Raw genomic sequence first — 22,898 nt, forward strand, 5'->3', positions numbered from 1 at the left:
GAGGCCCATCACTTCAAGACAGTAGCGAAAGAGGAGACTGGTGATTGGGGGGAAAAAAAATCTGTGACATTACAGGGAAGTGATGCATTTAATGATTCATGACTTACGATTTTAAAAGTACATTTTTGGGAAAAGGTATTAAATGAGAAACAACAGGAATAAGTGAAAGTCGGAGCCAATATAATAAGGAAAGTAGGGTACAGGAAGAAAGGGTCAGCAAGAAAGACTTCATTTAAGACATAGCAGCATAGGTACTGAACGGAATGTATGGCCCAAAGGACCACATGCAGGAAATGCTTCCAGCTGCAGAAACCTGAGCCACAAACTTCAGAGTCTGAATGACAACTGCAGGTATTGTGGCCCATCTTTGTACCGATGATTAAGCTGCAAAAGATTTAATGAGAATTTAGAGAGTAGGTTAAAAGTTAGCAAACAGGACTTCAAACATAGTAATTTCTGGTTTGCTCCCAGTGCCACATGCAAGTGAATACAGAAATAGACAGATGAACGTGTGGTTGGAAAGGAACGTGTGGTTGGAGATGCAACTGGCACTGGCAGAGACAATAGCTAGCTAGTAGGTGAAGTCAGAGTAGTGAAGAAAAAAGCGAAATCTAAATTGGGATCACTGGGCATGTATGTGAATGCAAGGAGCACAGTAACAAAGATTGGAGATTTACATGTACAGATCATTACGTGGGATTTTGAGGTTGTGGCAGAGAACTGGCTCAGGGAAGGTCAAGACAGTTAAATATTCCTAGGTGCAAAGTCAAAAAGGTAGGAAAGAGGGGTAGCAATATTGGTTAAGGAGAGCATTGCAATGCTGGAGAAAGACATTGTCTCAGAAGGTCCATGTGCAGAAATAAATCGACTAGAACTGAGAAACAAGAAAGGTACAAACATATTGCTATGTTAGTCTGCGGACCACTAACTAGTGGAAAGGATGTAGAGGAACAAATCTGCAGGGAAATTACAGAGAGATAAAAGAACGATAGCATTATAACAGGAGATTTCAATCACACAAACCAAGACTTGTAGTGTATAGGGTAGTGAGGGGCAAGTGAGGCTGGTTTCCATGCAGCAGAGATTCCTGCAGTAGTATGTACGCAGTCCAACAAGAAAGGATGCACTGCTGAACCTGGTTCTTGGAAATGGGGTGGACCATTTAGGGGACAATAATCATTATATCTCAAGGTTCAGGAGAATGATGGAGAATGACATACAACAATTTAGAATGAAACAAAAGTCAATTAGCGGAGAGAAGACTTCAGTAGAGTAAGTACAGAGATGGGCAAGATTGACAGGAATGAGGGGTTGATAGGAAAAACAGTTCCTGAACATTGGGCTACCTTCACAGAGGTGAAAATCTAAATAGTTATGGTATATTCCTTCAAATGGTAAAGATAGAAATCCAGAGGTTCCTGGATACCAAAGAAGATAGAATTTATTATAAAGAAAAAGTGTGGTCATGACAAGTATCAGGTAGAAAATAAAATTGAGAACCAAGAGGAATACCAACGGTTCAGAGGGGAGGTGAAAAAGCAAATAAGAGGAGCAAAGAGAAATTATGAGACAATATTGACAGCCTTCAGTCTTCCATGGCCATATAGAAACACGGAAAAAAGGAGTGGCAGTAGTTCGTTGAAACCTGTTCCGCCATTCACTACTTTCATGGCTGATCATCCAACTCAATACCTTGTTCTGACTTTTCTCCCCATACCCACTAAGAACAATATCTATCGCCTTCTTGAAAACATTCAATGCAGAGGTCTCAACCAGTTTATGCAGCAGAAAATTTCACAGGCTCACTACTTGCTGGGTGAAGAAAGTCATCCTCATCTCAGCTTTAAGTTATCTACTCTGTATTGTTGGAATGGGACTCCTAGTTCTGGACTCCCAGTTGACAACAAATTGGACTGAATTTTGAGAGGCGGTGCCCAGGTGGGTAAATGAGCACAGTGTTCTCGATGTTGTTTATAAGGACTTCAGCAAAACCTTCGACTGGCCCTACATGGGAGACTGATAAAGATGGTAAAAGCACATGGGTCCAAGATAACTTGGCAAGTTGGATCCAAAACTGGCACACTTAGCTTTATCAGTTGTGGCACAGATTATGAGAAAATGGAGGTTATATTGAAGCTGTGAAAATTTTTGGTTAGGCCACAGCTGGTGTATTGCGCTATAGGAAAGGAAATAAAGCTCCAATAGCACTCAAGATGTGTGACACCATTCAGGAAAAAGCAGCCTTTTTGACTGGCACCCCACTTTAAGGGCATTTAAATGGTCATTGGATAGACTCATGGATGATAATGGAATAGTCTAGGTTAGATGGACTTCAGATTGGTTTCACAGGTCAGCGCAACATCGAGTGCCGTAGGGCCTGTACTGTGCTGTAATGTTCTATGTAACACTTAATACTCAGTCCCTCCACCGCCAGCACAAAGTGGCATCAGTAACCACTACTTACCAGATGCAACTCACCAAAACACCTTGCAAGAGAATGTGTGACCTCTACTACCTGGAAGGACAAGAACAGCAAATACACAGGCAGAAGACCACCTGCACCACAAGCCCTTCAAGCAATACACCATCTGATTTAGAACGACATAGCCATTCCCTCACTGTCACTGGGTTAAAATTCTAGAACTCCTTTCTTTAGAGCACTGTGGAACAAGCTCAAGACTGCAGCAATTCAAGAAGGCAGCTCGTCACCACCTTAACGGCAATTACAGAGAGGCAATAAACAATGGTCCAGCCTGCAATACCAGCATATTATGAATAATTTTTAAAAAGTTCATACCTGGATGCTGACGAGAACTTGTTACATATGAAATGGTCTACTTGACAATCTGACAAGTTACAATGACAGTGTAATTATCAGCAACTATCCCCACTACAGGTGGAACAAAATTCATTGAGGCAGCACCTGTGATTAGTGTTTGGACCCCCAAGAGCCTCCAATCTTATCAATCACTTGGATCCGTAGCCCAAATGCAATATTTCCATGTCTGCAGTTGACACAAAAATAGGTGGAAATGTGAGTCAAGAGGAGGAAGCAGAGCAGCTTCATGGCAATTTGGACAGGTTAAATGAGTGGGCAAGAACATAGCAGATTGAACACAATGGGGATGCGAAGTTATTCACTTCGGTAGAGGAACATCAGTGCAAGAGTATTTCTTAAATGGTGAGAATTTGAAACTCATTGATGTGTAAAGAGACTATGCGTCCTTGCACGGAAGCCAATGAAAACCAACATACAAATGCAGCAAACAATTAGGATGGCAAATAGAAGATATTATTAATCAACATGTCCAAATATTTAATAACTCATAGTTGGGGCAAATGGGACTTGTGAGAGCCCAGAAAAAGGGATGTCATCATCGCTGCACCAGAGGCTCAATGAAACCAAATAGAATGTTAGCCTTATTTTGCAAAAGGGATGGAGTACAAAAGCAAGACATGTTGTTACAATTGTGCAGGGCTTTAGTGCCACCACATCTTGATTATTTTGTACAGTTACATAGAACAGTCCAGCACCTATTATCCCACTAAGATCAAACTACCCTGCACACCCTACATTATACTAAGGTTAAGGTCTCCTTATCAAGGAGGGGCATTAACTGCATTGAAAACAGTTCAGAGAATGTTCGCTCATCTATCTCTGGGATAACATGTCTTAGAAAGAAAGGTTGCACAAGATAGACTTATGCACATTGGAGTTAGAAGCCCAAAAAGATGTGTAAATTATGACCTATGCTGTGAAGTACAACAGTGCAAATGCCGCATCTTGAGGTTTGTGGCTACAATGCAAAATGTACATTGAGCAAGTTTGGTTAACAGGTTTTTATCTGGTTTTCAGGTTTTCTGCTGTTTTCTTCAGAGTCACTCCTAACACAACTGAAATTATCAATACAGATCAGAAAAATTAGGAGTTATAGGCTGAAGTAAATAGGACCCTAAACGGTCTCAATGAGGCAGATGTGGAAAAGATGTTCCTCTTTTTGGTGGCTCAAAGACATGACGCAGCGTTTTAAAATAAGCCTGTGGAACATTAAAACAAACAGAATTTTGTTCTCTCAAGGATTAGGACACTTTGGACACCACTTCAGAAAGCAATGCAAGCAGGGTCACTGAGTATTTTTAAGGCATATAGACAGAGATTCTTGTTATGCAAGGGAATTACAAGTTATTAGGGGAAGATGGGGAAATGGAATTCTAAAAACTAACAGATCAGTCTTGATCTGATTGATGGGGTTTTAGCCAGCAATGGTCTCATGGTCATCATTAGAATCTGTGAATCCAGTTCCTAGGAACATTACCTGGGTATCTAGGTTAATAATCTCACTATACTATCACTAGACCTTCACCATCCCAGAAACAATGATTACATGTTCACCATGAAACTGGTTTTTCATGCCAAATTTATTGAATTCATTTCACCAACTGTCTTGGTGGGATTCAAATCAATATGCCCATGGTTTAGGCTGGGCCTTTGGCTTACTCGCCCAGTGATATTACCACTTCAGTACCATCTCCTGACATGGTTCAATACTGAGTGCAGAAGAATAGAGGTACAAAGCAGTGCTTGCCAACTGATCGCAAGTACCCTACAGTAAATCCTCAATTAAAGTTGTGGCTACATTCTCATAAATCACAACTAGCAGTGAAACAACTTTAAGTGATTCATAGATTTCTCAAAGAAATCTACATTAAAGTCAGAGTTAAGTTCCTTAGAACATTTTTTGACTACTAAAAAGTACAAGTTGAAATACTGTACCATACATGTTCACAACTGTATGCCTAGATGAAATACGTTGCAAAGTAAAATATAAAACAAATACAATACAATGTACTCATACAATATTTATTTAAAAATTATACTTACCTGTATTTTTAAAATTGACCAGGCTCCATCTGCTGACAGCACAGTGCCCAACCAAATTCTACCACTAGATGGAGGCCTTCCATTCACAGGCAGAATGACAGGAAGGAAAATGTAGTCGCAAAGAGAGAATGGCCCAAGCTAAGAACAAACGGCCTACTGTGGCACAGTCATAGTGTCCCTATCTCTAAGCCAGGAATTCCAGGTTTAAGCCCCACCTGCTTCAGAGACAGGTAATGGCATCGCTGAATTGGCTTGCTGGAAAGTATTTTAAATGGGAACAACTTGCTAATGTTGCAGACACTCCACATTTCAGACCTATGTCCAAACAAAGAACAGGGCAAAAGGCTCAGTGGTAGTGTCACAATCCCTGAGAATGAAATCACAGCTTCATGTCCTACCTGCTCAGAGATGTCCAATAACATCTCCAAACAGGGTGATTAGAAAATAAAGAGAGGAAGTTGGAGTTGGTTGGAATGATGTTAAATTGGATATACGAATGTAATCAGGCCTTAAAGACTTGAAATGAAATGGGATTAAGCATTTGGGCAAGAATTTACAGCATTTCTTTTAGCAGGGAGATCAATAAACAAGAGGCACAGATTTAAACAAAACTGTAGAAGAACTTGACAGGACTTGAAAAGAATTGTTTTCACACAGGCAGCGAATTATTATTTGTTAATTAAGGTATCAAGTCTGTACTATTTTTTCACCTGGGGCTCAACTAATTCTTTAATTTTATAATATGCAAATATGGCATCTCAGTGATACCTTCGAACCATTAGTTTATAGTAAACAGTCCAAAAGTAAGCTTAAGGTTTGAGGAGATTTGTAGTTCAGGTAGTGGATGAGGTTGTAGGCATGCTGACTGAGCTGGTGGGCTTGGTTGCAAACATTTCATCACCCTGCTATGTAACGTCGTCAGTGCATCTCCAGTGAAGCGTTGGTGTTCTACCCCGCTTGTTATTTATATGCCACCGTTTGTTGGGATCTTTGGTACCACCTCCAGTTCTGTTACTCAGTGGTTCATACACAGGGTCTAATTCAAATGTGTTTGGCAACAGAGTTCCAGTTGGAATACCAAGCCTCCAGGAATTCCATGGCATATCTCTGTTTGGATTGTGTGATTATCAGTGTGTTAACCCAGTCAAATTTGTGTCCCTCGTTGTCAGTGTGTAGTGAGACAAATGAGAATTGGTAGTGCCTCTTGGTGACTAGTTGGTGTTCGTGCATCCGTATTGTCAGTTTTCTACCAGTTTGGCCAATGTAGTTTTTCTTATTGTCCTTGTGTGGTATTTTATATAATACACCAGTTTTGCTGATTTTGGATATGGGATCCTTTACATTTATCAGTAGCTGTCATAGGGCAGTTGTTGGTTTGTGGGCTACCCTGATATCTAGGGGGTCTGAGTAGCCAGAGGGATTCAACAACCCCACTTCCAAAGAATCACGAAGGTACACAAACTGGCGGTCCCGCTCAGACCCACTGTCTCTCTACCAGGCACAGACTTGCCAAACAACTACAATAGAAATTGAAACACATAATCAACATTGGTACCCAATCCATCCTCTCAGCCCAAGAATTCCTCAACATCATCAGGACACCAGGTTAGAAAAGGATGAGATGATGATATTCTTCAAAATAACAGCACTATTTACATCCATAAACATCAATCTAGCCAAAGAGACAACTGCCATACTACTGGATGAATCAAGTGGGCAGGCACTCCAGAGTACCAGCAACACCAACAAGAAACTACTAGATCCATGCCTGACAACCCACTTCACCTTCAATGACAACAAACACAAACAAATCCTACAAACGCCTACACCTCCCCCCTCACCTCCATTCAAAGCATCAAACAAACCTTGCACATCAGACAGAGGTTCACCCGCACATCCGTCAACGTGGTCCATTGCTATTTGCTGCTCCCGATGTGGTCTCCTCTACATTGGCGTGGCCAAGCAGAGGCTTGGAGACCGCTTTGTAGAGCACCTGCTCTGTTTGCGACAAACACCACCATCTTATGGTCGCAAACCATTTCATGTCCCCCTCCCACTCATTAAGTGACACGTCCATCCTGGGCATTCTCCAGTGTCATAATGATGCTATCCCGAAACTGGAGGAGCATCACCTGATATTCCACCTTGGGAGCCTACAACCCAATGTCCTAAATGTGGATTCTACCAGTTTCAAAATCTCCCCACCCTGGCCTCATCCCATGACCAACCCTCCCTCTCACCCCACCTCCTTGACCTGATACAACCTGTCCATCATCTCTCCCACCTCAGTAACCAATCCCCACCACTCCCTACCTGCACTCATCATCCCATTTACCTTTCCTAGCCCCCATCCCTCCTCTCTCTCTATTTTTGAGCTGCCTTCACCGTCCCCCATTTCTGAAGAAGGGTCCCGACTCGCAACATCAACTTTCCTGCTCCTCTGATGCTGCCTGGCCTACTGTATTCCTCCAACTCCGCATTGTATTATCTCCGACTCCAGCATCAGCAGTTCTTACTATCTGAGTGAGGAACACCAATGGGATCCCCAATATCAGCACTGATCGCAGAAGCAGTAATGCGAGGATTAGAATGGTCAGCGCTTCCCACTCTACTACGCAAACTGTTTTGAGTCTGATAGGTAGATGACACTTCTGTGATTATCAAATGCACAAACTAGAAGAAACAAACTGAAACATGAACAACATCCTCACTGGGATAAAATTCACAAAAAAACAGAAGAGACCAACCACCGACTATGCTTCTTGGACATAATGGTAGAACACAAAAATAAAAGAGAACTCCAGACTAGCATATATTGAAAGACCAAACATACAGGCCACATACTCAATTACACAAGCAACCACCCCAACGCCCACAAATGAACCACAACACATTGCAACAAACTGGAACTATGCAAGGCAGAACAGGAGCACTGATATGAAGTCTTCAAAAGGAATGGATACCCGAAAAGCACAATCCGCTATTACCTCCAAGACAGACCACAGCAGGAAGACATAACACAACCCGATTCACTATCAGTGATAATGGGAACTGCAGATGCTGGAGAATCCAAGATAATAAAATGTGAGGCTGGATGAACACCGCAGGCCCAGCAGCATCTCAGGAGCACAAAAGCTGACATTTCGGGCCTAGATTGATGAAGGGTCTAGGCCCGAAACGTCTGCTTTTGTGCTCCTGAGATGCTGCTGGGCCTGCTGTGTTCATCCAGCCTCACATTTTATTATCTCCGATTCACTATCACCCTAGCATCAAGGACATTTCAGAGATGGCCACAAGACTACTGAGACCACTTGGTATCAAGGTAGCCCATAAACTTATAACAACACTGCAACAGTTACTGATGAACATTAAAGGTCCCATACCCAAAACCAGCAGAGCTGGTGTAATATAAAAATACCATGGAAGATTAAATTAGATTCCCTACAGTGTGGAAACAGGCCCTTTGGCCCAACAAATCCACACCGCCCCTTGAAGCATCCCACCCAGACCCATCCCCCTATAACCCACACACCCCTGAACACTACGGGCCATTTACCATGGCCGATCCACCTAGCCTGCACATCTTGGGACTGTGGGAGGAAACCCACGCAGACACGGGGAGAATGTGCAAACTCCACACAGACAGTTATCCGAGGCTGGAATCGAACCCCTGTCCCTGGCACTGTGAGGCTGCGGTGCTAACCACTGAGCCACCATGCCGCCCCGGAAGGACTGAGAGAAACAGTACACAGGCCAAACCAGAAGAAAACTGGCAATACGGATACATGAACACCAATTAGCCACCAAGAGACATAACCAATTCTCACCTGTCTTAGTACATATGGACGAGGGACACGAATGTGACTGGGACAACAATCCATAATCGTACAAGCCAAACAGGGACACACCAGGGAATTCCTGGAGGCCTGGCATTATGACCAGAACTGCATCACCAAAACACTGAATTAGACCCTGTGTACAAATCACTGAGAAACAGAATCTGAAGTGGGACTAAACACCCCAAAATGAAGCATATAAATAACAAGCAGACAGAACACCAACGCTTCACTGGAGGCGCACTGACGATGTGATCTAGAAGGGTGATAAATGTCTGTAACCGAATGCACTGGCTTGGTAAGCATGTCTACAACCTCAAACCTAAGGTGTGACAAGGCAGTTTGGTCATGCAGAATGCCCAATCTGTTCACTGTTCAAGCCTCATACTATAATGGGGTGCATCAAAATCATCCAGCAGGAAAACAGTTACCCTGATCTGATCAATTCTCACTGTCAATCCACAAACTTACCTGTGGCCCTAAGAAGTGCCCAGTCTCTCTCAGATTGGGATTGATAAGATTTCAGAAGTTTGAGCAACAGGTGTAGCTATCTGATCAACACTGCTATGCAGTAGTAAGACAAATGGTATTCACAACTAACAGGATGCTGCCAACAAGCCAAAATGACATTCTATCGATCACACAAATGAGTCATGTGGTATATGAATTTCAGTAGTGGTATGATACCAGAAACAGTACAGCGTACATCCCAAAGACTAGCAAATTGCAGTAACATGTCCTTTTGATGACTTCATTACGTATGCTATGCTGTTAAGATGTAATTCTGCAATTGGACAGCATTTACTGGAAAATCCTGACCACACAAGGAATCACACTGACAATTAAGAATTCAGTCAAGTTTGCACTTGTGTATTAATGAAAGGATACTGCTTTTGCAGACAGAACACATACCCACACTGCATCTAGTTCATCTCAACAAAACAGATGACAGCAATTTACTTGTCAATTTCTGAGGGCAATGCCCAAGCATTAACTTGTCTAATTTAAAATTTAAACCAAGCCTGGCGTTAACTGTTAATCAGCTTTAGTGAGTGCATTCTCCATGGCAACAATTCTACCAGAGTCCCTTTGCCAACCAAGCAGCACTCTCCTCTCATGCTGTATAAATTTTCCCCTTGAATTTGCATTCTTACAAAATCCACCAATGTTTGCAAGATAAGAACTTTTTTTTACAGCAATTGTCAAGTTCTGTATTATCAAATGACTATTCATAGAAGGGAATCCCAAAATCTTCTATTAGTAAGCAAGTAATAAGAGTTCAAAAGGAGGATTAGAGTCAATGAGTTCAAAAGACATTTACACATGGAAGCAGGGGACTTGGCTGAAGTCTTAAATGAATAGTTTGTCTGTCTTCATCAGGGAAGTAGATGCCACATGGTGGCAGATGAGGAGAGTCAGTACTAGAAGGATTCAGAATTGATTAAAAAAGGTATTGGATAGACTATCTGCACTTGAGTTGATTATCCACTAGGACCAGATAGAATCCCTACAGTGCAGAAGCAGGCCACTTGGCCCATCCAATCTACCAACACACCAAAAGGCAACACGCACAGACCCACACCCCCACCAACCCTTTCCCTGCATTCCCCAAGGCTAATCCACCTAGTCTGCAAATCCCTGGCCACCATGGACAACTTAACATGGCCAATCTACCTAACTTGCACATCTGTGGACTGTTGGGGAAACTGGAGCACCCAGAGAAAACCCATGCAGACACGGGGAGAACGTGGCACACAGTCACCCGAGGCTGAAATCGAATTCAGATCCGCGGCACTGTGACACAGCAGTGCTAATGAATGAGTCACAGTGCCACCTTGATGTGAAACATCCAAGAATATTGGACGAAGGGAGAGGATAAACATTGCAGAAATATGACCATAAATTTTCAATCTAGACTCAAGGGTAATATATGTTTTTGTTCAATAAAGGGTTCAAAACTAAGCCCAACAATTACAGACAGTTTAACTTTGCTGGTGGGGAAACTTTAGGACAATAATTCAGGGTTGAATGAATACTCCCCCAGACAAATGTGGGTTAATTACATTCTTTAAGAGAAATCATGTCAAACAAATTTGCTAGGATTTTTTGAAGAGGTAATTGAGGACTTTATGAAGATGATGCTATTCGTATGACATATATGAACTTTCAAAATATCTTTGAAATGTGGAGAAAATTCTTCAGCCAGCCAGTGGTAAGCCTATGGAATTCTTTGCCACAGAAAGTGATTGAGGCTAAAACATTGAATGTTTCCAAGGAGGGGTTAGATATAGTTTTTTGGGCTAAAGGGAGCAAAGGATACTGGTAAAAGTAGGAACAGCGTACTCAGTAGGATGATCAGCCGTAACCATGTTGAATGGCACAGCAGGCTGTTTCTATTTACCAAGTTTCTGTATAGAATCATACAACAGATTTATCAAGGAAGTTTGAGCTCACGGAATAAAGGGGACTTGCAGCAATGTGGATACAAAATTGGATGAGTGACATGAAGAGAGCAATGATTGATGGATAGTTTTTGGACTGGAGGCAAGTTTGTAATTATTTCCTCAGGGGTATTGGTAAATTATATTTCCTACCAAGTTACTTTCATAAACAATTTCTCCCCCTTTATTAGCACTCTAGTTAGCCACTGCTGGTTCCTAAGATGTTCCCAACCCTCTGGCCTACCACCAAGCTTTGCTGTACATATGTCTTAAGTTTTTAATCGATACTCTTCTTAACTACATTTGTTAACCACTGGTGGTTCATCCTTCCCATCGAGTCCTTCTTTTCGACCTGAATTTTTCTTGTTAAGCATTACTGCTTAAATGTTTGCCACAGCATATCTACTGATTTTCCAAGCCCACTTTAGACAGCTCTGTCTCCAAACTTCTGTAATTGACCTTACATAGACTGAGAATACTGGTGCAAGATCCGAGTTGCTCTCCTTCAAACTGAATTTGAAATTTGACTATGTCGTGATCACTACTTCCCAGAAGATCTTTATCTACAAGATCTTGTATTAAATCTACCTCATCATACATTACAAGATCTAATACAGCTTGTTCTGGTAGGATATAAGACAAAGGCGCAGAAGAAGAATGCATTCAGCCCATCAAGCTCCATAATTCAATAAGAATATGCTGATCTGATAACTTTCAACTCCACTTTCCTGCCTTTTCCCCAGAGCCCTAGATTCCTTTGTTGATTAAAACTCTCAGCCTTGAACATACTTAATGAACCAATCTCAAGAGGCCTCTGCAATAAATTTCACAGATACACAAACCTAAGAAGAAATTCCTCCTAACCTTTGTCTTAAATGGGGTGACCCCTTATTTGGCAATAATGCTTTCTGGTCATTGTCTCAGCCATAAGGGAAAACAACACTGCATCCACCCTGTCAAGTCTTCTAAGAATCTTGTATTCTCAATGAAATTACCTCTCATTCTTTTATTGTCCAATGAATGTAGGTCCGATCTACATAATTGTGTCTCATAAGACTTGCCCTCCATGCCTGGTATCAATCATACAAAGTTGCTCCAGACTGATTCCAATGCCTTTATATCTTTCCTTAGATGAGGAACCCAAATCCGTTCATAGTATTCCAATGTGATGGCAGTAGTGCTTCGTACAGTTTTGGCAGACCCTCCTTACTTTTACACTCCATTCCCTGAAATAAAGGTCAACATCCCATTTGGCTTCCCTGCATCCACTGAGCATGAATGCTAGCTTTTTGTGATTTATAAATTAAGACTCCTAAGTCTTTCTGCTCTGTAGCTTTCTATTGCCTTCATTTAAAAATATTCAATTTTTCTTTTCTTCTTGCCAAAGTCCGTAATCTTACATCTTTTCACATTATATTCCATCTGCCAAGTTTTTGCTCATTCATTTAATCTGTCTATATCCCTCTGTAAACTATGTATCGTCTCACCACTTGCCTGCATTTATATCACCTGCAAACTGGACTGTGCACCCCCTTTCCTCATTCGAGTCATCAATTGGAAACCACCACGAATCCATCACAGAGCCCTGTGGAACACCATTAGTTACAGGTTGCCATTCCAAAGATGCCTCATTTATCCCAACTGCCTGTCTTCTATTAGCCAGCCAATCCTCTATCCATGCTAATATACTACCTTAAATACCATAGGCCCTTATCCTATACAGTAGAGTGGGCACTTTATTAAACACCTTCTGAAAATTCAGATACATTACATCCACTGTTTCCTCTTAACCTATCCTGCTGGTTACTTCCTCAAAGAATTCTAGCAAGTTTCTCAGACATGATTATCCCTCCATGGAGCCATGCTGATTCTGCTTAACCATACTATACATTTAGAATTAGATTTAGGTTTTAATTTTAATTTTACACGTTCTCAAGTCAAAAAGTACATGAAATTTAGTGAAAATTGCACAAAGTTACCATTTTCCTAAACCATCTTAAATACAAAACCAAAATAACCGCCCCAAATACAAAAACCAGACTTCTTGAAAAAAAACATGGAAGTAGAAATACAAATAAAAAGCCAAGAAGAAACGGAGAAGCGCACAGATCCAAAAGATAATCTTATCTCTAAGGTAAGCAGGCCTCCTTCCCCAAAGCCTCAAACATTTTAAAATACTTTGCTATTACATGCTTTGTGTTTACAACTTCCTGCTATAATAAAAATCGTTCACACACACTACATATTTGTCTTGAACGTTACCCTTGTCCATTTGATGTGTCCAGCAGTACGCAGATTAAAATCATCCATGATGGTTGTTCAGCCCTTCTTAAATGCCTCCATTATCTCCTGATTCTTTGAGGCCTATACATGATACCCATCTGGGACTTCTTTCTTTTGCAATTTTGTTTTTCCATCTGAACTGATTGTTCACATCATGTAGTATTGCATCTTTATCACTATTCACCATGGTACTGATATCTTCTATCACTAACAATGCTACCTCATCTCCTTTTCGCCTATTCTCCTAGAATGTCAAATGCCCCTGAATATTGAGTTCCCAGTATTGGTCACACTGCAACCTCATCTGTTTAATAGTTATCAAGGCATATTCATTTACTCCCATTTGTGCCATCAACTCATTTATCTTGCCTCAAGTGCTGTGTACATTCAGATAAACAGCCTTAAATTTTTACCATTATTGCAATCTCGAGATCTAATTTCTATGCACTCTTCTGCATGTATTTTCCACCCCTTCCCACCGCACTTAGATAATGGTTTGCCTTTGCACTGCCCTACACCGACACCCTTAGTTATAGGATTTGTCTGGACACTTGTCCCTATATGATTCAAATGGAGTCCATTCCAACAGAACACTTCTCTCTTTTTCCAGTATTAGTGCCAATGCCCCATGAATTGGAACCCGTCTCTGCCACGTCAATCTTCGAGCCTTCATTTATCTCTTAATCTTATTTACCCTTTGCTGATTTGAACATGGCTCTCTCAGTTGCTTGTGATCACTCAGGAGAAACACTTTCCTAGTCCCACCTACGTCACTGGTACCTTTGCAGATTATAACAACTGGATCTTTACCCTTCCACTTCAAGTACATGCCCAACTCAGATGAAAAGTTCTGGTCCTTGAAACCAGGTAGGCAACTGGGTCTTCAGGTCTCGTTCTCTGCAGAGACAAGAATCTATTCCACAAATATGCTATCCCCTACTACTATATTTCTCTTCTCTCTCCCCACTTGATACCACTCTGCACCATGGTGTTATGGTCAGTTTGCTTATTCTCTCTGCAGTCTGTGCCCTCCATCGGGAGCAAGGTGTCTACTTAGACACTTACAAATCCTGAAGTGAGTAGAAAAAACGAGTTTGTTCTAAGTGCTATCCAAACCCCTCTTTGATAAATCAAATATTCTCATTATTTAACTTTGCAGAACGAATAATGGTCACATTATAAGGCTGACACAGCTGCAACAGATTTCAGAGATCCAGGGATATTAAAACATCTTCCAAAAAGGATGAAGATTCCAGGTATCTGATGGATCGAGGTTACGGAGAGAGTTTAAAATAAAGATTTCTAATTTAATACTACAATAACAGGACACCAATGCAGGTCATCAAGAATGTGAATACCCCAAAGAAGACTTAGTCATTGAAACGGATACATGTTGTTTCAACAAGGTGAACTTTATGTAAACCAGATGTTAAGAGACAATAGAGCTATGCATAAAAGTTTAATCAAACGGACAGATATAGAAGTCACCCTCCCTAATAGCATTGTGAATGTAACTACATCTAATAGACTTCAGCAGTTCAAAAAAGTAGATATCACCACCTTCACAAAGACAATTAGAGATGAGAATAAATACTGGTCCAGGCAGTAAAACCTATATCACTGAATTAAAAAAAACATGTACAGCTACAATACTGATTGCTGAAGGAGGTACAGTGGCAAACATACTATCATCAAAACATGTTGAGAAGAGATTCAGATGAGATAAAAGCTTAGAATATTTCTGGCATTAAACCAGCTAAAATAGAACACATTAAATCTGCTTCATCCCCTGCCAGTTATAATTTTGGCAGAGTCCTGGCTTCTAGTTCCAGCCTTACTCAGTTAACTTTATCAGACTAGTTGATCAAATCACCAGTGGTGCCTTAGAGTAAAGTGGACTTCCCTAAATCAACTTTCAGCCTACTGATTCACAGTTGCTTGCTTCCTGAGAGCTAACATGACCTCATAATAGTCACTTACCTCCTGCCCAAAGACAATATTCACTACTTAATGGGCAAACAACAAATGCTCGGAGTCACATACCTGGAGTCATACAACAGCGAGATGAAAAAACTCACTGTGAAATACATGAGCCTATTTTCCTTAGCCTCTTCAACACTGCACAGACAAACATCAAATCTATCAAATCTAGATCCACAGGTTGGTCACGCAAAACTTCAGCAGCATTTACTGTTGCTTTCTTGTCTGCAACACTTTCATAATACCCATTAATTAAGATACATCAGCGGGCATGTTAATATACAGCTTCCAGAAAATGCATTCCACTGGTTGCTATATTTCTTCATATATATAAATGGCATTTGGTCTCAGCCATGCAAGATCCTAAACAGCCAAAAGGCATCTTGCCAGTCTGTTTGATATTGATACCCAGATACAGTGTCTGTGCCTGGTGACAAATTAGTACCACACTTGTGAGTGACAACAGACCGACAAACCACCTACCTCAGCCCCTTCCATGGTACTCATGTAACAAACCATTGAAGGTCTTATAGTCGCTTTACTTTGTCACTGCAAATCTCTCTCAGTTTAGACATGAGCATCTCAGGAGTCACAGCATAAAATCAGACCATTTGGTCCAACTTCCCCATGCCAACCAGACATCCCAATGTGACCTAGTCTCATTTTTCTTTGCCAATACAAGATGAAATTAGTATTTTAGCAACTATGCCCAACTTAAATAAGGGTAACTGCATGTAAGTAAAGGCAGTATTTTAAATTATGGATGACTTTAATCTCTGTGTAAATTGGGAAAATAAAATTATCAGAGGTAGCAACAAGGAAGAATTCAGTATACAAACACGGAAATTGCTGAATGAGTGCAGAGTTGGCTGGACTAGAGTGGGAAAGGGGTTTCACAGGGAAAATGGTTGAAAAGTCCAATGTGAGTTGCACTTAACCTCAGAAGTTATTTATATGATATATATGGACAGTTTGGCAGCATGGCAAGTGTAAACGGTGGGTTAATATCGTAGAAATGCCAGGAATCAAATTCACTATTAAAAAGGAGAACGCGCTTGCACATAGTGTTTTAATTGACAATGGGAGAATGTGTGTGTGTGTCAGGGAAGGTAGCGATTTTCAATTGGCCAGACATTAGTCATGGCAGCTCCATGATTTCATCAGATGTTTGATCAATTTTAGACTAAATCAGGAGAAGGGAAAAAAATTGTTAAAGCAACTTCACATACAATAGTAATCTGAATTAGATTCAACCACCTTCACCAAAACGTGGCTGGAAACTCCGCAAGGTGATGGTTCCCTCTCAATGATTTAGATTTGAGTGAAGCACACTTGATCCTCATTACATGCAGAACTACAAGGTCAGTCCTAGATACAATCTTTTCGTTCCCCCATTGCCAGGTCTGATGAATCATGGAGTAATTTCGAACCCAATGGGACAGATAGACAATTCACATTCCAGTGTTATCCAAAGGAGATACATCTCATGATTCCCTGTAGCTGAGGATTAGGTGTATACCAATGAAGGCCAAAATTAGGAGAAATGTCTATAAATATGGGCACTGGGACAGATACAATCTATGACCTTGCCTGGGGGAGCTCCAAACCAGTATAATTCTCCAGCACACCGAATTCCAATTGGAATGATCCAATATACTGAAAATTGGAAAGGAGCTCAGAACCAGAGATCTACAAAGAAAAAGCCCTTCAGCCCATCACATTCATGCCAGTCATAAACCACCACCTAACTGTTCTAAACCTGTTATCCAGCACTTGGCCCATTTCCTTGTATGCCTTGGCATCATGAATGCACTCATAACTATTTCTTAAATTTCCCACTAATTGTGGGCGGAAAAGATTTTCCCCACATCTTGCTAAATCTTCGACCCCTTCCTTTAAATGTGTCCTGTTCATTGAACCCTCCATCAAGGGGAAACGTTTACTCCTGTCTACCCTACCCATGCCACTCAATTCTATACATCTTAATCATGTCCATCTCAATCTTCTTTGTTGTAAGGAAAGTAACCACAGTCTATCCAATCTCTTTTCATAAACTCTTCACCCCAGGCATCATCCTGGTAAACGTCCTCTTCACCCTCTCTCGTGCTATCATATCCCTCCAATATGTGGATTCCAGAATTGCACACAATATTCTCAGCTACAGCCTAACCAACATTTCACAGAGTTTCAGCATAACCACCTTACTTTTAAACTGTATTTCTTAGCTAATAAAAGGCAAGTATACCATTTATCTTCTTAAACATTTTATTGATCTATCTTGATAACTTAAGGAAACAATGAACATACACATCAAGATCCCTCTGATCCTTGGTGCTTCCCTGGGTCCTATTATTCATCATGCATTCCCTTGCCTTGATTGCCCTGTCCAAGTGCATCACACTTGTCTGGTGTAAATTCCATTTGTCACTGATCAGCTAGCCCATCTATATCCTCCTACAATCTAAGGCCACTCTCCTCACTATTTAGCACCCCACCAATTTTTGTATCATCTGAAAACTTTGTGATCAAACCCCCTAGATTAAAATCAAAACATCTGTATAAACTACAGACAGCAAGGCCCCAACACTGGCCCCTGTGGGACGGTTGTGGAAAAATACCCCTCGACCATCACCTTCCACTTCCAGCCACTCAACTGTGCTTCCAATTTGCCAAATGTCTTTGGATCTCATGGGTTCTTATTTTTACCACCAGTCTCCAGTTCAGGATCTTATCAAAAGCCTTGCTGAAGTCCAAGTAGACTACATCAAAAGTACCGCCCTCATCTACACTGAGCTCAATCAAAACCACAAAAATAATCTTAGATCGAGAAATCTCAATGGGTAACGATTACAGAATTATCTCACAATTGGCAATTGAGATAGATGTTGAATAGGAAAAGCATTTCCCACAGACCAAAGTACTGGTAGAACTATTTTCTGGAACAAAATTTAGCAGGAGCAAATGAGGACATAGTGTCCAGCCAATGTGTTTCACTTCTGGTGAGTCTAAGTATCGTCAGAGCGACTACAGGCAAAAATATCTAGAAAGTGTAGCAATTGTGGGAAGCAGGACCATAAACTGAAGGATTGTTGGAGTAAATGGGGAGGAAAAGCAGGATTAGCCGCCATCGGGTCCCGGAGAAGGGGAGGAAAATGAGCTTCACCAATGAACAAGTCCTGGAGATGATCAATGTGGCCAGGTGGAAAGATAAACAGGTTGCATCAGCCTTTGGAAGTGGTGAAAAAGAGGCCGATCACTGCAAATGAAGGTGAGAAAGAGGTGATGAAGTTGTAGATAAGGAAGGCTGTGGAGTTATGGCCATTCACTTGTGAGAGCAAGTGTAGGTATGGTTTGGAAAAAAAAGCCTGGGCACTACAAAGCTAGGGAATCCAAGACTGGTTAGGGTGTAACAAAAGTGAATCAGCAAATGGTGAAACAAGGAGCCTGGGCCATCTCCAACACATCCCTCACCTTCCTGGACCCCTCAGTCTCCATCTCAGGTAACCAGCTAGAAACTGATGTCCATTTCAAGCCCACCGACTCCCACAGCTACCTAGAATACACCTCCTCCCACCCACCGTCCTGCAAAAATTCCATCCCCTATTCCCAATTCCTCCGCCTCCGCCCCCAGGATGAGGTATTCCACACCCGCACATCCCAGATGTCCAAGTTCTTCAAGGACCGCAACATTCCCCCCGCAGTGGTCGAGAACGCCCTTGACCACGGCTCCCGCAACACATCCCTCACACCCCCACCCCCCCACAACCGTCCCAAGAGGATCCTCCTCGTTCTCACACACCATCCCACCAGCCTCCAGATACAACGCATCATCCTCCGACACTTCCGCCATCTACAATCCGACCCCACCACCCAAGACATTTTTCCATCCCCACCCCTGTCTGCTTTCCGGAGAGACCACTCTCTCCTTGACTCCCTTGTTCGCTCCACACTCCCCTCCAACCCCACCACACCCGGCACCTTCCCCTGCAACCGCAGGAAGTGCTACACTTGCCCCCACACCTCCTCCCTCATCCCCATCCCAGGCCCCAAGGTGACTTTCCATATTAAGCAGAGGTTCACCTGCACATCTGCCAATGTGGTACACTGTATCCCGGTGTGGCTTCCTCTACATTGGGGAAACCAAGCAGAGGCTTGGGGACCGCTTTGCAGAACACCTCCGCTCAGTTCGCAATAAACAACTGCACCTCCCAATCGCGAACCATTTTAACTCTCCCTCCCATTCTTTAGACGGCATGTCCATCGTGGGCCTCCTGCAGTGCCACAATGATGCCACCCGAAGGGTGCAGGAACAGCAACTCATATTCCGCTTGGGAACCCTGCAGCCCAACGGTATCAACGTGGACTTCACCAGCTTCAAAATCTCCCCTTTCCCCACTGCATCCCAAAACCAGCCCAGCCTGTCTTTGCCTCCCTCACCTGTTCTTCCTCTCACCCATCCCTTCCTCCCACCTCAAGCTGCACCTCCATTTCCTACCAACTAACCTCATCCCACCTCCTTGACCTGTCCGTCTTCCCTGGACTCATCTATCCCCTCCCTACCTCCACTCTCCTCTCCACCTATCTTCTTTTCTCTCCATCTTCGGTCTGCCTCCCCCTCGCTCCCTATTTATTCCAGAACCCTCTCCCCAGCCCCCTCTCTGATGAAGGGTCTAGGCCTGAAACGTCAGCTTTTGTGCTCCTGAGATGCTACTGGGCCTGCTGTGTTCATCCAGCTTCACACTTGAATATCTTGTATTCTCCAGCATCTGCAGTTCCATTAGCTCTGGAAAGTAGATGCTTTGCTCAGGTAGCCGAGCTGGTAGCATCCTGAAGACATTAAAAGTGGTACGGTGGTAAATTAGCCAATTTTTATCTGTCTTGTCGGCACAAATACATTGCCACATGTGACAGGAGATTTGAGGAAGAGGATGGGTGTATGTTTACCCTTTAACACTAATTTGACGAAGCACAACCCCAAACCAGATAACCAGACCACAGTTTGAACTCATGACTAGAAGGAGTATGCAACTCCTAGAGCAGCCAGAAAATAAGGAACCACTGAAAGGCAGAATTATAAGATACATGGTAGTGTTATGTGACAATAGTTAAGAGTGGAGGTCCTCAATCTTAAGACCATTAATTACCACAACTGCCTCTTCTTTCTGTCAGACTTGTGCAACATCTTACTTGCTAAAAGGTACACAAAGCAGTCAGTTAGTACTCCAGTCATGCCATCTGACTCCATCCATAGATCCCTTTCTCCAGTTCCTACTATCTCCCCCTTTCTTGGCTCCTCAGTGGCCTCAACTGCCCTCTTGTTATGCTTTCAATATTTCTATGCCTTTTATATTCCCATAGAAAACTTCTGGACTGACTTTTACCTTTGGTACATCCTGCATGTCAACTCGGACATATCAACAATATATAGATTCAGATCCATGCTGTAAAATTATGGAGAGTCAAAAAAGAAAAATATTGTACTGTCAACATTCAGTTCACATTTGAATGACCAGGCAAAACAGAGAATTTGCATTTATGCGTTTCCATTCACAATTACAGGCTCAGACATTTTACAGATATTGAACCAAAGTCACTGTTCTTGTCGTTTTGGTTGAGAGATTAAGTGTTGACAAATAGAAATCTAAAATATTACAATATTGGCAAGTATAGGAATAGTTCTGAAGTTCAATCAAGGCAAATAAGACATGGTAAAATAATCAGGATACATTTCCTTTTGAGTAATTCAGTAGTATTGTACATTAGGTGTAACGACCAGGTAGAGTATGCCATATAAGTTCCAGGTGCTCCTTAGTCTCTTATTCTCATTTACCAATCAAACACTAAAACAGTCAAATAGTAGTGTTGAAAATTCTAGCTCACATGGCAGTCAAATGTTATCATCCAAATTATTTTGGAGGTACGAAATAAAGCACCCATTTCTCAACTCCTCAGCCAGCAGTTCTCTAATTTATAGTGAACGTTAAAGATTATGCCAATGAACGTTTACCGTCTCCAACCTTTGGTGTACCTGCGCAAGGCTCGCCAAGAACCACTACAGCACTAATCTGGGATAAAACGCCATTTTAAAACTCAATGCAATATATCGCTTAAAAGGTTCCATTTAAGTACAACTGGGATTTGTACAACTGGGTTTATTGTCTGCAAACGGTTGCAGCCGATTTTCTAAAATTTAAAATAAAACGTTTTCTATAAAATACGGTACTGATGATGTTGGGAGCAAACAATCTGGCAGAGGTGGATCCAATCGTTCCCTTCATGTAATATACGTTAAAAAAAACACTAATAACAGTCTCAGGCGTGGAAGCGTGCGTGATTCGGAGTAACGAGTAGAGTTGTCCACAGTTTGTCCCGGGCTAACGAGCAGAGTCGAGCCGTTCCCGGGTTGCACTTTTACTCCAAGCCCCGGCTTTAGGGACTGCGCCACGCACGGACTCTTACTCCCCCTCCTGTCAGCTCCAGTCACCCACGACTAACAATGAAAACCACAAACTGCGAGCTGAAGCCGTTGCCTCTGTACGGACTGAGAGAACAGAGCAGAAAACGAGGCCCTTACCATTAAAACTTTGGCGGCGCTTTCCAGCTGAGCAATGACTTCGGCAGCACCAAGAGCCGCCATGTTGGTGAGAGAGTGACATCCGGGCATTGTGGGAGAACAGGGGGCGGGAGGAGGGAGGGAGAGAAGGAGGAGAGGGGAGGAAAGGTGCAGTGAGGCTGGAGTAGCTTGGTGGAGAAAGGAGGGGAAGATGAGTGGGAGTGAGGGCGATGTTCAGAGGAAGGTGATGAGAAGGGGGGAGAGCATTGTGTAAGGAAGGAGAAACGAAAGGAGAGGGAAGGGTAGAAAGCATAGAAAGATGGGAGAAGCAGAATGGGGACTACTGGAGGATCTATCTTACCATTTTGTAATAATGTCAGTGTCAAAGAATGCCTATACCTAAAGAAGCATGATGATAAAGAATTACATTGAATGCATTGGCAAAGTTTGTTGTCCATTATGGCAAAGTGTAACATTAACCTGAGTGTTCCTCTAATTTTTATAATTCCTAAATGCCAAAGTTTATTGGAGGGCAATCTGAGGATTCCTGGGCTCAACTGTGATATAGCATCCTAATGGATTAATACTCCTCTCTGGTATAATGTTTGCAACAATATTCTTTGCCATTTTCTTTAATTTCTGCATACCTAAATTCAACCTGCATGTCTGTACTGGCAAGAAAGTCAACTTCTTGTGGTGGTTTGTCACATCTCCCAGGATCTGTCCTGGCCCACCCATGCTGACACTACATTCTAGAAAGCACAGCAATGCCTCTGTCTTCTCAAGAGGCTAAGGAAATTCAGGATGTCCACAAAGAGACTTAGTCATTTTCATAGATGCACCATAGAAAGCGTCTGGATGCATCACAGTGTGGTAGGGCATCTGCTCTTGCCAAGACAGAAAGAAATTACAGAAAGTTGTGA

At 42.2% G+C, this 22,898-nt stretch overlaps 1 protein-coding gene across 3 annotated transcripts in view; it reads right to left on the reverse strand.

Moving 5' to 3' along the window:
* The window catches only part of xpo4 (exportin 4), a 121,549-nt gene extending 99,472 nt beyond the window's left edge, over positions 1-22,077 (reverse strand). For all 3 annotated transcript variants that reach the window (XM_048532221.1, XM_048532223.1, XM_048532220.1), the window contains exon 1: positions 21,997-22,077. In XM_048532221.1, the coding sequence (XP_048388178.1) occupies positions 21,997-22,059 (63 nt within the window). In that variant the 5' untranslated portion in view covers positions 22,060-22,077. The remainder of the gene's footprint in view (positions 1-21,996) is intronic.
* Positions 22,078-22,898: the final 821 nt, after the last annotated feature.

This window comes from Stegostoma tigrinum, chromosome 6 (genome assembly GCF_030684315.1).
Source record: "Stegostoma tigrinum isolate sSteTig4 chromosome 6, sSteTig4.hap1, whole genome shotgun sequence".
NCBI classification, from domain to species: domain Eukaryota; kingdom Metazoa; phylum Chordata; class Chondrichthyes; order Orectolobiformes; family Stegostomatidae; genus Stegostoma; species Stegostoma tigrinum.